We start from the raw sequence: 16,235 nt of genomic DNA on the forward strand, positions 1-16,235 counted from the left end.
GGTCTTTGATAATCCTCATAAACTAGTTTTTGGAGTTGAGTACACCCAAGTCCATTTTCTTATCAATTCTATACATTTAACATATAAAATTATATAATTTCATGTATTTCAAATATATTATATAAAACATTAATTTTGGAATTTTCAATTTCCTTGTAAGCAAAATTAATTAGTCAAATCGACCATTGAAAATTACATGAAGTGGATTCTATTCGGCAAAAGTAATTTTACTATTAAATGACGACATTATTTATAGTAAACAATAATAGCTATATATCACAACGCATTATTAAACCTAAGACAACCAGACTCATTGTACAGTGGTAGTGCTATAAAAAAAATGAAAAAGTAGGCCGGAGGTGGATGGAGCTTAGTTTATTTAATGCTAGTCTGTTTGGTCAATATTTTAAAATATTTTAAAATCTGCTTATTACAAATTACTCCCTCCGTTCATTTTTACTTGTCACATTTTGACTTTTCATGCTGTTTAAAAAATAATGATTAAGATAGGTATTTTTCCACATTACCCCTATTAAATGGTGTATAATTGTATTGGAGTTGGGAAAATGATTTGAAATGAGTAATAAATGCTAAGGGTAAAACAGTTTTTTTTTTTTGGTCTTACCTTGATATGTGAAAATTAACAAGTAAAAATGAAAATCTATAAAGGGAATAGTGGACAAGTAAAAGTAAACGGAGGGAGTATATTTTTTGTGATAAGTATTTTTGAACATGTACTTTTAGAATGTATTGATTTGTGTTTGGCTAATCAATTTTAAATTTTTTTTTTTTTAATATTAGTGTAACAATTTGTGTTTGACCAAGCTTTCAAAAAGTATTTCTGGGCAGAAGCTGTTTTTCACACGTTATTACTTAAAAATACTAAGTTTGGGCAATCACCTTAGCTTTCTAAAATAAACATTTTAAAAAAACACTTTTGACTTTTCAAAAGCATGAGATTGACAAAGTGAAGTATAATTAAAATTTCTGGAAGTATTAATTAAACTTTGAACTCATAATTTCAATAGTTCAATAAATTTCACGTAAAAATTTAAGGTTACTCCACCCTTAAGGTGGGATAAAAAAACACTCTAATCCCGGGATAACTAATCCAGGTATTAGTTATTCCGAGTTTTTTTCCAACCAAATGTGGAATAAGGCGGTACTAATTTTTATCCCAGAACTATTTTTCTCTATCCATCATACCAAACGAGCCCTAAATTCATAGGACTAGTTAATAGTACGAGTTATTCTAACACATAAGGATACTACCAAAATGTTCCTTTTTCCCTTTAAAATATATTTTAAAAAGGACTGGAGCATTCTATTTCAGTAAAATATACGGTTGGTTAGACCAAGTAATAAACCAAATATAGGTAACCAAGGGGAAATAAGGATATAAATAGACAACCATAAAAGTTGAGTTTCCATTTGGCCATGTCTTGATATAAATAGAGTCACAAAGAAAACAATAAAATAATTTTCATAGCATTACTTTGTCAATCTACCAAAGAAATTATCAACAACTTTAATTTCGTGCACCCAATCCACTTGTATCATTTATTTATGAGTATCCAGTGACCCCTAGCCACTATAAAATAAATGCACCCTATTTCTAGATTTGTTCTGTTGTGGTTTCTCCTGACTACTTCTATTTCCCTTACTATTCATCAAAAGTTATTTCTTGTTCTCTTGTATATTTCGGGAGTTTGATCTATAATGGAGTTAACAAGTGTTCTCAAGTTTCTTGAGAACAGAACCATTCTTGTTGTTGGTGCCACTGGTTTTCTTGCAAAGAGTACTTTTCAACCTCTCCTCTGTTTCTTTTCACTGCTAGAAACATACTAGGTTTTTTCCATGACGTTCAGTGAAAATTTGTATTAAAAAAAAAAAGAAATATTTTCCCACCTTATTTCTACCAAACCAGCTCACTGTGAAAACACATGGTGGGAAACAAGTTCCCATTAAAACGCCGGAAAACTTCTTGATTTTTCCGTGTGAAAACACTACTATTTAGTTTTTTCTCACCGAGAATCAGTAAGAATAGCTACTAAACATTTTTCAATGGGAAAATAGTGATTTTTTAGTAGTGTTCTATCTTGTGACTCTTAATTAATGGGGTGTAATTATTATTTTTTTGGTTCTGTTTTGGTTGTAGTTTTTGTGGAGAAGATACTTAGAGTACAACCAAATGCGAAGAAGCTATATCTGCTTTTAAGAGCTCAAGATAACAATGCAGCCTTGCAGCGTTTCAACAATGAGGTACACGGATCAGTAGCTAGTGAAAAAAGTTCTTTTTTATATAAATGAAATTCACCTGGTATTTTTTTGGGCTCAACTAATTCGAATTTGCACCGAAGAATTCCAGTAAGGTACTCCATGTCAAACGCGAAAAAGTTAACTATCTCTCTGTCTTTGAAATGAAATCTTTTTATCTCTTTTATTCTTCAACGTTTTCATGGAAAAAAAAAAAAAAGAATGCTCGTCATCCAGAATTTTGTTTAGTTCCGATCAGGATGGTTAAGAAAATGGCCGTTGCACTTAACTCAACTCAAAAATATTGTTCATGTGATGAAGATTATCCAATATTGTATAAAGGAGAATGAGATAATTAGAGGCAGATTCAAAGATGGGTGCACTATTAAGAGAGGTGGATCCAGGATCTAAATTTTACATATTCAACCTTTAAGTTTTATCATTGATCTACTTACACTTTTGAAATTATAGTTTCTAAATTAATTTCTTAAATTATCATTGATCTATTAGTTTTACTATAGACATTTTATTTAATTATATAAAATTTACGGTTCAAAAAAAAAAAAGGAATATGAATTTCAATATGTCAGACTTGAGGATTGTGAAAGAATAATACAAATAAAGAAAAATAAATACTTAATTAAAATGGAAGAAGGACACTAGACATGACTATCCCCCCATTAATAAAGAAAAGAAAAATAATAAAATAAATATGTATGACATTTGAACTCCTCAGGAGGTGAACCTAATTATAATAATTGAATCATCTTTTAAGCATGTAGATGAGTGTTTTTTGTCACTCCTAATTCTTTGATTTCCAGATTAAAATGAGTTTCATGTTTGAGCTTGATCACAAACATATATATTTAGGTACTTTTGGTGATTACTATATATAAAATTCAAATTAATCGAGAAAAGAATCATGCTAGTTGAAATTTGAGATAAAAAAAAAAAAAAAAAAGAGTATAGATGCGCGTGAACTCGTGTCCCTCAATCTTCGGAGAATACGGCGTTGTATTATTGTAAGTTCTCTGTTCCAAACATTTCCTGAAAGTAGACGACAAGTTTTAAATCTTAATGCAGGCAAGGCATATCTCGTTGAATCAGTCCTTCCACATGAATCGCCCATGGACATTATAAGAGCCCAACATCAAGTGAATAAAAGATAAGAATGAAATTCTATACCACGAGTTCAGATTGTTGAAAGTTTTCACAAGAGTTTTATCACACAATTAAGGAAAATCTGTTAGTATTATTTTTATTGAGGGAGAGAGACAAAAGTAATCAAATGAGACACGAATTATAGTTACTCTTGCGTAACGCCAAGTGCAAGTATAGAATCTTGAGTTGCAAACGATTGTTGAAAAGTGAACACAGTGACGAGAACAAATTTAACATACAATTACGACTGTATAACATTTTATTACATTATTAGTTTAATTAATGATTTTATTATAATAGGTTAGTAATTACTATTATAATTTACTTGTTAGGTTATCAACCACTATTTATCCTAAAGATTCACCTATAATTATCTTGTACTTGATCAAATTATGTGAATATTTTTTGCACGGTCAATACGTAAACTCTAAATTTTAAAAAATCTTTTTATAATAAGAAAGAATGCCCCGATTTATTCCTTAAATTTCAGGGTTGCCATACCATATTTGCTTTCTTCAATTTCCTTTTTAAAATCTTTTTCATCTTCAACTAATCTTGTGGTGGTAACAACTAACAAGCTAACAGGATAGACATTCATTTAATATATTTCCGTAGTACACGTGACGCCAACTCATCATTCAGTCAATTTCTTCTCTTGAGGGCCCAGTTCACGAATTAATTCCTTTTACAAAACAAACCCCTTATTAGTTTATTACTTCATTTGCCTTTGGAAAATTCGGAAATGATGGAAATATGCGATGTCTGGTACAAGGTCATGGTACAACTACTAAACGGGAAGTTAAAACAGTTGGCGGCCTAGCGAAAAATATTTACAACCTCTATCTAATATACTATTTATTATACATTTACCAGCTATTTATTTTTTTTTGGATGGTTATTTATGTCAATTTCCCATTACTAAAAGCAAACGGTGCAGTACTATCTCTAGTACTTATAATCTGGAAAATGTATTCATTACAATTACATACATGTACATCAATTTCTCTTTTAATTAACAGGCTGTGGCAAAGGACTTGTTCAAGCTTCTAAGGGAAAAACATGGGGCAAATCTGAATAATTTTATCTCACAAAGGACCACAATTTTACCTGGTGATATCACATGTGACGAGAACTTGGGGGTGAAAGACTCTAATTTGCTGGAAGAAATGTGGAAGGAAGTAGAAGCTGTTGTTAACCTAGCTGCAACTACTAATTTTGATGAAAGGTATGTACTAAAAAGTTCTTTTAATTATACTTAGTCAAACCAAGCGAGTATAAGAATAATTACAAGTAAATTTCCGTAAGAAATAAAATTAGTTAAATAAAGTGAATAACATGTTACAACAGATTAAATTACAATGGCAGCGTAAAAAAATTTACAAGTTACATTCAATGTAAATTACATGTGAAGTGATCAGGTTATATTTGTTCTTCAAATGCTCAACTTTTAGATATGATACAGCCTTGTGGCTCAATGCTCTTGGAGCCATACACGTACTCAACTTTGCCAAAAAGTGTAGTAAATTAAAGGTTCTTCTTCACGTGTCAACTGGTTAGTACCTTCATCCTCATTTTATTTAGTCCGTCTATCTTCTAGTTATGACTCTTTTCTTTTACCAAGTAATAAAATGTGTGATTCTGAAATCTAGAACTTAATAAATTACTCTAGCTGGTTTCACTACTAAAAAATTTCCATTTTCCCACTAAAAAATGTTCAGTGACTATTTTTCACTGAATGTCGGTGGGAAAAACACAAATAGTAGTATTTTCACACAAAAAAAGTATGAAGTTTCCTAGCGTTTCAGTGGGAACCTGTTTCCCACCATGCGTTTTCCCAGTGAACTAGTTCGGTGGGAATGAGGTGGAAAAACAAGTTTTATTGCACAAATTTCCCACCAAATGTCGGTGGGAAAACCATCTTTTCCTAATAGTGTTTGATGATTGATTTCATGATGAAAAAAAGCAAGAAGGTGACTAATTATATGACTTTTATTTATTTATTTATTTATTTCTTTAGCATATGTATCTGGGGAAAAGACAGGGTTGATATTGGAAACACCCTATAACTTGGGTGAGACCCTGAATGGTACATCAGGACTAAATATTGATACAGAGAAGAAAGTAATGGAGGAAACATTGAAACAGCTTATATTTGAGGGTTCTTCCGAAGAATCTATTACAGCAGCCATGAAGGAGCTTGGCCTTGAAAGGTATTCCTTCGGTACATGTTTACTGGCACCCAGTGTCTAAATCAATTGATCAATAAATACACGACACAGGTTTTATATTATCACTCTTATCACTAAATCATAGTAGGGATTAACACACATTCTCACTTTAATTTATAACTTAATCATTTAAATTAAATTAGTATGATTTGGTGTAAACACCATATCTAGTTATGAAAAACTAAGAATTGGTAATCCTTTGTAGAAGTCGAATGCTTTCGGTCTTATACACACGCAATGAACATAATTTTAAAAAATAGATTTTTCTTTATTTTATTACTTAGGAGTTGTGTGAGATGAACTCATGCAAGACTTTGAATAAGAGAAAGAAGTAAGGAATTCTCTGTTCGACTTCAATTCTCCCACTCTAGCCGTTGTTATATAATTTTTTTATGTCACGTCAACTTTAGCCTCAGGTGAAGCAGAAATTATTTAGCTTGAATTTTTTCTGATAAAAAATAAGATAGGATTCATGATAATAACAAGTAGAGCATTTGGCTAATATATTGTGATGACCTTTGATTTATGAAGAGCAAGGAAGTATGGGTGGCCCAACCCCTATGTATTCACAAAGGCATTGGCAGAGATGCTATTGGGAGACTTGAAAGAAGAAGTGCCTCTTGTCATCCTTCGTCCTACTATCGTTACTAGTACTTTCCAAGACCCTTTCCCTGGTTGGGTCGAAGGTATAAGGTATGTATATATTGATTCATGAGCTTTTTATTTAAATATTTAGTGTTTACTCATTTTGAAATATACATAAGTGAGTCTACTTCATTTGGGGCATGCAGAACCATTGATAGTTTAGCAGTTGGATATGGTAAAGGAAAACTAACAAGCTTCGTAGGCGACCCTCAAGCAACTATTGACGTGGTAAGTAATTAATAATACATATGCTGATGCATATTAATCTCAGCGAAGATAGCGATTTCTCAATATCATATTACGTATAATGCTCGACTTTAATTTATAATATATGTTTAACATGAATAATATAAATTATGTGCAGATTCCGGCAGATATGGTGGTGAACGCTATGATAGTAAGCATGGTGGCCCATGCGGACCAAAGGGGAAGTCAAATAATATACCATGTTGGAACGTCAGTGTCAAATCCTGTAGAATTCACACTTATTCAGGACTGTGCATTCCATTACTTCAAAGAGCATCCATGGATCGACAAACAAGGAAAACCAGTCATTGTTAGCAAAGTTAATGTGTTGAGTAGCATGGATAGCTTTCACAGATACATGGTCCTCCATTACTTGCTTCCTTTGAAGGTTTGTTCATTTTGACAAATTCCTACAACAGATATAATCTTTCTCACTTATAGCTAAGAAAACCGAGAAATATCCGAGGACCAGTCACGTACTATTTGTAGCACGGCGGATATCTGGCTTACCCCTTACCTGTCTCCAATTAACGGCGGATATCTGGCTTACCCCTTACCTGTCTCCAATTAAAATACGAGGCTTTTGTTTGAAGCAGAGTTCGAACCAACCATGACATGCGGCTAATACACATTACATGTTGTGCTCTTATCAATACACCAAAACCCTGCTGAACACTATATTTCAAAGAGCTAGACTAAATGAATGACAAAACAAAAATAAATAAATTATGTTTCTTGTTCTAAATGATATTAAGTGGGTATAATTCATTTACTACGTGATTAATATGAAGTGGTGTTCTTCTACAGGGATTAGAAATAGTTAACACGGTACTCTGCCAATTCTTTCAAGCCAAATATCTGGAACTTCACCGGAAAATCAAGTTTGTGATGCGGTTGTTAGATCTTTACGGGCCCTATTTATTCTTCAAAGGAATGTAAGTAAAATACATCTCCATAAGATTTAATTCAATTATATTGTTAGTGTATAGAAGTAAAACTCATCTCTCTTTTTGTTTAAGTAACAAATTTCATTAAAATAAGGGCAAAAACACGAAGTATACCAAAAAACAAACTCATCTTTATATCTGTAATCAATCTCTACCTGTGTGCATGAGGGGAGGGGTTATAAAATCTAGAGCTTATAATAAGCTTGTTAATTTGGTGACAGATATGATGACATGAACACAGAAAAATTACGCAGAGCAGCGAAGGAGGCTGGTATTGAAATGGATGCGTTCAATTTTAATCCCAAGAGCATCAACTGGGAAGACTATTTTTTGAATACTCACATACCTGGCGTGGTAAAATATGTCTTTAAGTGAATAAAGTGGAAAAGAGGTTTGTATTTCCTACTAAAATAATTTATATTTCTACGTGGATGGTTTACTTGTCAAAGCACTTTAAAATGTACCAAATATCTTTGTTGCTTATCATTTTCAATGTATCCATTTTAAATGTCGTATCCTCTAGGGACACATTAACGAATTGTTCCAATAGAAGAATGTGTATCAAGATTTAAAGCACAATAACAACATACCCAATGTAATCCCACAAGCGGGGTCTGGGGTGTATCAAGATTGAAAGCACATATATATGAAATTCTTCTCCAAGTTATGTTCCCCTTTATAAGTTATGCCAACACAAATTTGCAGAAACTGAAGAATCCATTTGTAATAAGGGAAACGAAGAGTCCTGATGAATATATGTATTCTTCAGCCAATGAATTATATAGCTAATGTTTCAGCTTTGACATCTCAAATAAGTTTAATTAGAACAACAGTCTGATCAGCAACTGGATCCAATAAAGGGATTATGCAATACTGCAAATCTTAATGTTTGAGGAATATGCGCACCAGTAAAACTCCTCCAATTCATTAGATTTAAAAATAAGAATAAACAAGTTAGCTCTGAAAGGGTATCACCTTCAAATTTTCAAGATTGTAGACTGGAGTGAGATGGAGACGGGGACCTCTCTTTCCTCTTACCAGCCAAACCAGAACATCTATTTAAGCCATTCAGACTTGTAAAACTATCTGAACGGCAAGAGTCTGCAATTTGATCACTGTGTGGAAGTTCACTAACTTGAGAAGCTTCTACACTTGCATGTTGTTTATTGTTGGATTCACATGAAGCTTGTCTGGTGATGCAGAGCCATGTTCTTGATGACTCCTCAACGGCCTCACCTGCCAGAGGCACATGCCACGACCCATTCTCGGATTCCTGAGACAGGTGTATAATAATATGAGATGTAAACATCAAAAACTAACAATACTAGCCATTATTACATTAACTGAAAACTCAAAATATAGATAGAAAAATATATTAAATACCTTATCTAACTGATATTAAGGTAACCAGACGTCTAGAATTAATCAATAGGTCATAATAGATCATTTTTCATTTACTAATCCATACAATTGAAAGTTATGTCATCCAGAAATTTTTGTATATCCCAATATGGTACAGGCAAAATACATCAAATCACACCCAAATTATACCCGAAAAGTCGACTTCACACTCAAACTAATCGGGGGACCGATTACCCCCCCTGCACAATTAAAAAGTGAATTTATTTACCCCTGATACATCTATAACCAGTTGCATATGGGGAGGTGTTACACACTCGCCCGCCACGTCGGCACCACCTCAAAAATCTTCTAATTTTTATATTCTTTTCATTTTCCTTTCTTTATTCATTGATTTTTCTTTTATTTTTTTTGAAACTGGTAACTGGCATTGATTTTTCTTTTATTAATTATATTTTACACTAATTAATTCTTAATTGACAGCTAAAATCCTCCAACAATTATATCTTCTTCATAATTAAAGAACCCCACCCACCCCATCTCTTATCCCACCGGAAACACCATATCCGCCACCACCGAAGCCACCATTACCCACCTTCTTCTTCCACAAAAAAAACCACCACAAATACCCAACAATCTGTGCCGATTGCATTTCAACGAGAAAATCACATAGCAACTCGATTTCTTGTTTTTGCAATAATTTTTTTCTGCGTATTTTTTGTTTTTGCAATAATTTTTTTTTGCATATTTTTGTTTGATGGGTGTTGAAATAGGTGGTAGTGGTGTTGTGATTTTCGGTGCAGCAGCAGATTCCAGTGGAAACAAATGGTTCACCACACTTGCGACATTAATCGTTTTACAATGAATTGACTTAATTTTGCTCTATACTTACTTTTCTGGGTTCTTTTGTTTAATTTGGTAAGATTTGAAAGAAATTCCAAGTGCGATTTGGTCGGAAAAGTCTAATTCCGAGAAGGTTGATCTTTCTGAGTTCTTTTGTTTTTACTCATTTTGTTCTTCTAAGGAATGAGTCTCCTGTTTCTGCTGGATTATGTCCATTGAAGTCCTTTTGAAAGGATGGGAGTTTTCCGGCGAGGCGGTGGCTAATCAGTGTAATAATGGGAGTCTTCTCCGATGAGTTTCGATGGGTTTTGAAAAATAAATCATGAGTTATATGCAGAGATTTCATGGGGTTTCCAATAGGACTCGTCATCTTCCCAATGGTTTTCTCCAGTGGTGAAATTTATGGTGGGTTTGATGAGAAAAATGGATTGATGAAGAAATTAAGTTGTAGAGAAGTGTTATGAGAAAAAAATGAAGATGGGGCTTGTGTCCGAGGAAGGGGGGGGGGGGGGGGGGGGGGGGGGTTGGTGGTGGTTCCGTGATGAAGAAGAAGAAGCGTGGGGTGGGGTTAAAAAAATCTAAATTTGCAATAAAAAAAAAGAACAATTTTACTCAAAACGCGTTTTGTTTTTACTTTTTTTATATTTTGTGCCACGTCAGCTTTCAGGGTAAATAAATTCACTTTTTAATTGTGCAGGGAGGGGTAATAGGTTGCCTGTATAGTTTGAGTGTGAACTCGACTTTTTGAGTATAGTAAGTGTGATTTGATGTATTTTGCCTATGGTATAAGATGCAAAAGTTAAGGAAAAAGATCAAACTCCCAAAGAATTGATAGAACTATTAATGCCTTAGCTGAGATATCAATAGCTAAAGACACTTTAATCATTTCAACTCACTAATCAGAAACAAGGAAACACGCCACTTTTTTTTTTCTCTTTTGATAAAAAGACAAGGAAACTGTATAGCTTCATCTACGTAACCCTTTAAAACCACTGAATCAAGCATCAATCACATTAATAGAGTTGGCTGGATCATGGGCAGTGAAAGCCTATATCTATAGCATATAGATTTTTCTCTCAGTTTATCATCTGACCTCAAGAAACGTCTGTCAAGGAAAGAGCGCAGTTTAAAAGGGAATGAGAGCAAGATAGAGTATACCTGAATGACAACAGAATATGTGGGTGGCATCAGAAGCTTAATCTCCCCTTTAACCAAAGTGTACTTGACCTACAAAATTACCAAAACACATCAACTTGTCAAGATTTTTTTTTTTTTCCACGTTTATCGTTAAGAAGCATTATCTAATAAAATACCAAGACTGAAGCACCATGTAACAATTTACCACTAACTATAAGCATTATAATTGAAGAGGAGACAAATAATGAAAGAAAGAGAGCCTAGAGACAGACTCACCTAAAAGGTAATGAATGAGTGCCTGAAACAATTTTTAAACTCTTTATGACACAGATAAGACCTTATCCAACATTCATTCATATGGTCAATGGCCCATTATAAAACTTACGAGGAGGACCGCATATTCACATACTTTATATGAGGACAATTTGGTTCAATCCACCCAAAAGGTGATAGTGAAGATAGATAGGAACTGATCCAGTTTAGGTTGGTTGAGTAATGGGATAAAATAGTTTTGAAACTGCTCCTATTTTAGCCACTAAAAGTGAAACTTTAGAGTTCTACAGTAAAACAAAAAATGTGCGTAGCTGAGTCGGCTAGCATCTAAGCACCTCTCAGCTAAAATAGTAACCTAGTATTTGGAGACATTTTCACCTAAACTTAAAGTCTGGTTACCCCAACTGAAAAAGAGGTACAACCTAGTGAAAGAGAATGATCAAACCCAGTGGCGGATCCAGAAATTTTATATCATGGAATACACTGGTAGGGGTAAGATCTGCGTACACTCTACCCTCCCCAGACCCCACCATGTGGGAATACACTGAGTATGTTGTTGTTGTTGTTGGATGCTCAACTATATTTAGTTTGGAAATTGCTACATATAGTGGGTGCTCAGTTAATATATTTGAATGAATTACAAGATTTTGTATATAAATAATAGTGTTTGTCACAAATAGCAATGGGTGATTAAGCACCCATAGTAATATAGGTCCGCCGTTGATCAAACCAGATGTCATCAGTCATAAATCATAATCTACTCAAGTAGATATAGAAACACTACTCTTTTAGAATGGTAAGTATGCTATATGCATAGAAGCACAAAGAATGTACCAAGAAAAATAGTTTTTTAAGCAATTGAACCTGATGTCTTTCTTTCCATCTGGCAAAAAAGCTACTACCCAGGAGCTCAAAGATGTGATCTCTCATTTCATCATTTGTCACGAGCAAACACTTACGTTTCACTGCGGCATAAAGCCAGTACCTATATCATATTGCATGATGTCACGTAGTATAGATTTACTGAGAATGCTATAGGAAAATAATATTCAAATCATATGACAAGTCAAATGGACAAGAAAAGAGGCACTTTCTCACTTCTCAGGTAAAAAAATTGAGTGTTGCAAATTCTTACAAGAGGTCTCAACAATGTAAAAGGTGAAGGAAATCAATGTGATATAACATTGCTATATTCAATTTTTCGTTGATCATTAGAATATTTTAAAAACAACCCTAGTGAAGATGGGAGAAAGATAGAAGTTCAAACAGTTCATTTTTTACCAGTCATCATTGGATCCAAAGGGTGTTCCGTATAGTATTTTTTCATTTATCCACTCTTCAAGCAACTCTCTATAGCCAGCATCCTCAAAAAGTGCACGAACACGCTTATTATGTAATATAACCAGTGGCCACTTGCTGCTCCTGCTATGCAATTCTTTCACAACAGCAACAAGCTGCTCTATTGCAATACAGGATGGAACATGAATCAAAAAGCTGTTTTAACAACATTAAATGGGAAAAACAAATGGAAGGCAAACTTGATAATATCAACCTGTGGAATACTAAATCCACCCTCAGCAAAGTTCTGCTGGAAGAGCCCAACATTTGCTGCATCCACTACAGCCTCATAATCTGAATGCTTTTCCAACCAGTCCTAAACAATTCTTGAGAAGTTAGGTGAAAAACTCAGAATATGCTTGAGAGACACAGCATATATGTCATGTTTGAATAGAAAAATTGTGGTAAATCACATTCAAAGAAAAAACTAAAGATAACCTGCTCACCTGAAATTCCTTAAAATTGGAATGGACTTCCCTTTCCATAGCCAAAGAAGCAACTGACTCCGCAAATCTTTCTGTCTCTGCTCTGTCAATATCAACACAAACCAACTGTTGCCCACAAGTTAGACATCTCCCATCTGGAGCTATTTGGGACCTCTGTACAAGCCATTTACCCTTTCCAAGCCATCCAAGACCATGCCAACCTCCCCCATTTTGTAAAATTGCTTCTTTCACCTGAACCATGTCCCAGTTGGATAACCCCACCTTAGTTGCCACTTCCCCTCCAAACCAACTCTGTATGATTTCTGCTGCCGACTCACTTACGCTCCTGATTGACATTCTCAGTTTATGTAAATACTGATAGACCTTCTCTTCCCTTTCTTTCTCCACACTCACCTAGAAGGTAAAAGTACATTCAACAATTATGCCTCGATAACAAATAGTTGGGGGGTCATCATTATGAACATTATGTAACTATTCCGCTCTATTTAGCCCAATTCATTCCTATACTGAATAATTTGAAGGTTAAAAGTTCAAGCGTTAAACAAAAAACTGCACATCAAAACTTGTTGAACTATGGATCAGTGTATAGGTTCCTCCTTCCCACAAAACAAATACATGGTCCATTCTTCAAGTAGAGTAGAACCTAGCAACACCTCCACCCCAACCCAACCAGTCAACCACATACAGAAGTGCAACCAAACCCAGAGATATTTAAATAGTAAACCAACAGAACAAAAGTTTTGACAAATGCAATAGTCAGGATTAGCTATATTAATCACGTTTAACCAATGCACTCTAGTGTATTCGGGCCCATTTGTTCCAATCTTGAATAACTTGGAAGATAAAAGCGCAAACATAAAACAAAAGTACTCTCAAAAACTCATAAAAAAATCTGCATATTACATTTCATTGGACTATTGATCAATGTACCAATTGGTCTTTCCCAAAAACATAATACATGGTGCATTTTTCTTATCAGCAAAAATATGGATAATGGTGCATTTTTATCTGAGTAAGTACAACTCTGCCCCCTAACCCAACACACAGAACAGCAACCCAGAAATATTTACAGATAGCAAAACCAAACAGAATCAGAAGTGCTAGTAACTGCAAAGCTCTGAAAAAAGACTGCATCTTTAATCACAATCTAAACAAACTAGAATTGCAATTACCTAACCGCTCATCAATAAGTTTATTAGCACTAACTGGAATAATACAAAGAGAAAAAAGAACTCACCTTTAACAACCCAGCATTCTTTTTATCAGTAAGCATATATATAAAACATAGTGCATATAGTTGAAAAGTAAACTTTGCCCCCTCCCCCCAACACACATATGCAACCTAATCCAGAAATATTTACAGATAGCATCATAGCAAAACCAACAAAAACAGCAAAAGTGCTGGCAAATATAAAGAAGTGCAAAAAGACTAATTCTTGAATCACAATCTAAAGTTTATTACACATTAACTAGGACAATACAAAGACACAAAAAAGAACTGACCTTTAACAACCCAACAAGCTCAGGTTCGTCAAGTTGCAACCCAATAGACCTCATATGTTCTTCAACTTGATAAGCCTTATCAGCTCCACCCATCTTAACAAAACAAAACAAAGCAGGCCCATAAGTCCTTAACTTCCCACAATTACCAACCCCTTTAGCTAACTCAAATGCTTTATCACCATCATCAATTGCAGCAGCCAATCTAGCAACAGCTGTTACAGTTGCTTCATTAGGACTTATATTACACGTACCCATATGTTCATATACTCGAAACCCAAATTCAATAGCGGTGTTTTTGGTTTGTGGGTTTGAAACAGCATTGGAACAGATGTAAAGAAAAGAGTTGAAATGGTTATTGGAAAATTTGATTGTTGAAAGAAAAGATTCGTATAAGGAGATTGCAGTTGAAAGATCTTTGGTTTTTGAACAATTGTCTAGGTTTAAACGAAATTGTACTTCTGGTGTTGGGTTTTTCTTCTTCTTTTTGCTTTTCTCCATTTTTTCCCCGTTGTAATTGCACTTCATAGTTGCGACGGCGGCCTGGGCTTTGGAATAATATGAGGGTTTAGTACAGTATATTAATTTTATTAAACCAGTGGCCATTTGGGACTCAAGTAGACTTTTTAAGACATTATTATTACTCTCTCCGTTCACTTTTACTTATCTAGTATCTAAAAATAGATTTTGCTTTTACTTGTCACTTTTAGCATATCAAAATAAGATAATTTTATTTTTTCCTGTTTTACCCATAGTATTAATTACTCACTTCAAATCATTTTTAAAATCCAGTAAAAATATACATCAATTAATATGAATACATTGATAAATTATACACTTCACTTATTATTTCTTAGATAATTTAAAAAGTCCAAAGTACATAAGTAAAAGTAAACGGAGGGAGTACTTCCTCAGTTTCATTATTTTTGACGGAACACGACATAATAAAGTATATCCATAAAGTATATACACACTTGCCGATGCGTGACAAAGTAGTTAATTAACTGATTACTTGTGGCATTTGGGTCTAAAATAATAGTTAACAATGAATTATGAGAAAAAGAAAAGAAAAAAATATTTTTCAACAAAAATAAAAATAAAAAAGTCTAAACAAACTCCGCATACTTTTCGACTGAAAATGATTAGCTTTTGCCCAAAAAAAAATCAGGCGAACTTTTAAAATTTTCAGATTTATTTTCTTTTTTAGGTTGAAATTTTCAAAAAGGAGGAAGGGGTCGGTAGGGAAGAAGATGAGGTTGGGGGGTCGCTGGAGAAGAATACAAAGAGTGTGTGCGCGTGTGTGGGGAGGGGTGGGGGTGGCCACCGGAGAAGAAGACAAACAGGGATGAGTGATTTTTTTCTTTTTTTGCTGATTTTTTTAAACCTAAAATTCATTTTTTATCTTAATTTTATACAATATTTTCAAAGAATGGTAGTGGTCTACATTTTTTCTAGTGGAGCAAGATAACAACGATGGAAGGTTTGTTAAAGGTAGAATATTAAGTGGAGAAGAAAAAGAAAAAGAATAAAGATGAAAAGAAAGAAGGAGGAGTAAATAAAAAGAATTAAGAAAAAATACAATATGTTTTTTTAGCCTTTCCGTGTGCCTGTTTTGTGTGAAAATCAAGTAACTTGTCTAGTCAGCGAAAAGTGTTTAAATGGAACAGGCGGACCCTACCTCAGATGTCTAAATGGAACGTGATTTTGTTGAGATGTCTAGTGAAAAATCTTGACCGTCACAACGGGTTGTCGTGAGTTTGGCCAAAACAAAATCTCAAAGGGTCAAATATAAAATTTAAAAGACCGAATACATAAATGAGCCCTTAAACTTGTCATGATTTTTCATTTTAGCACCT

At 33.9% G+C, this 16,235-nt stretch overlaps 2 protein-coding genes across 4 annotated transcripts; one reads left to right on the plus strand and one right to left on the minus strand.

Annotated features, from left to right (window-relative positions):
* The first annotated feature begins 1,501 nt into the window (after positions 1-1,501).
* LOC132604304 (fatty acyl-CoA reductase 3-like) lies at positions 1,502-8,038 on the plus strand. 2 transcript variants are annotated; one of them, XM_060317758.1, is made up of 10 exons: positions 1,506-1,798; positions 2,159-2,262; positions 4,437-4,642; positions 4,869-4,969; positions 5,435-5,627; positions 6,177-6,338; positions 6,437-6,518; positions 6,655-6,924; positions 7,344-7,471; positions 7,705-8,038. In XM_060317758.1, exons 1-10 carry the CDS (start codon positions 1,720-1,722, stop codon positions 7,856-7,858), a joined length of 1,479 nt encoding a protein of 492 aa, XP_060173741.1. In that variant the 5' UTR covers positions 1,506-1,719; the 3' UTR covers positions 7,859-8,038. The 2 variants fall into 2 exon arrangements, with proteins under 2 accessions (XP_060173750.1, XP_060173741.1); XM_060317767.1 differs by lacking the exons at positions 4,869-4,969; positions 5,435-5,627 and having other exon boundaries at positions 1,502-1,798.
* Positions 8,039-8,226: 188 nt separating this feature from the next.
* LOC132604288 (proteinaceous RNase P 2-like) lies at positions 8,227-14,975 on the minus strand. 2 transcript variants are annotated; one of them, XM_060317738.1, is made up of 7 exons: positions 14,383-14,975; positions 12,880-13,272; positions 12,648-12,749; positions 12,377-12,549; positions 11,930-12,080; positions 10,844-10,912; positions 8,227-8,756 (listed from the first exon to the last, which is right to left on the minus strand). In XM_060317738.1, the coding sequence occupies exons 1-7, from the start codon at positions 14,905-14,907 to the stop codon at positions 8,469-8,471; spliced, it is 1,701 nt and encodes a 566-aa protein (XP_060173721.1). In that variant the 5' UTR covers positions 14,908-14,975; the 3' UTR covers positions 8,227-8,468. The 2 variants fall into 2 exon arrangements, with proteins under 2 accessions (XP_060173721.1, XP_060173730.1); XM_060317747.1 differs by having other exon boundaries at positions 11,960-12,080; positions 14,383-14,973.
* Positions 14,976-16,235: the final 1,260 nt, after the last annotated feature.

This window comes from Lycium barbarum, chromosome 1, assembly GCF_019175385.1.
Source record: "Lycium barbarum isolate Lr01 chromosome 1, ASM1917538v2, whole genome shotgun sequence".
Classification (NCBI taxonomy): domain Eukaryota; kingdom Viridiplantae; phylum Streptophyta; class Magnoliopsida; order Solanales; family Solanaceae; genus Lycium; species Lycium barbarum.

Coding starts and splice junctions, on each gene's coding strand:
- LOC132604288 (XM_060317738.1), bottom strand. CDS start 14,907: ATGAAGTGCAATTACAACGGGGAAAAAATGGAGAAAAGCAAAAAGAAG. Junction 12,550..12,647: donor GTGGATTTAGTATTCCACAG/GTTGATATTATC, acceptor GCAATAGAGCAG/CTTGTTGCTGTTGTGAAAGA. Junction 12,081..12,376: donor TTTGGATCCAATGATGACTG/GTAAAAAATGAA, acceptor AATATGATATAG/GTACTGGCTTTATGCCGCAG.
- LOC132604304 (XM_060317758.1), top strand. CDS start 1,720: ATGGAGTTAACAAGTGTTCTCAAGTTTCTTGAGAACAGAACCATTCTT. Junction 2,263..4,436: donor TGCAGCGTTTCAACAATGAG/GTACACGGATCA, acceptor TTTAATTAACAG/GCTGTGGCAAAGGACTTGTT. Junction 4,643..4,868: donor ACTACTAATTTTGATGAAAG/GTATGTACTAAA, acceptor CTCAACTTTTAG/ATATGATACAGCCTTGTGGC.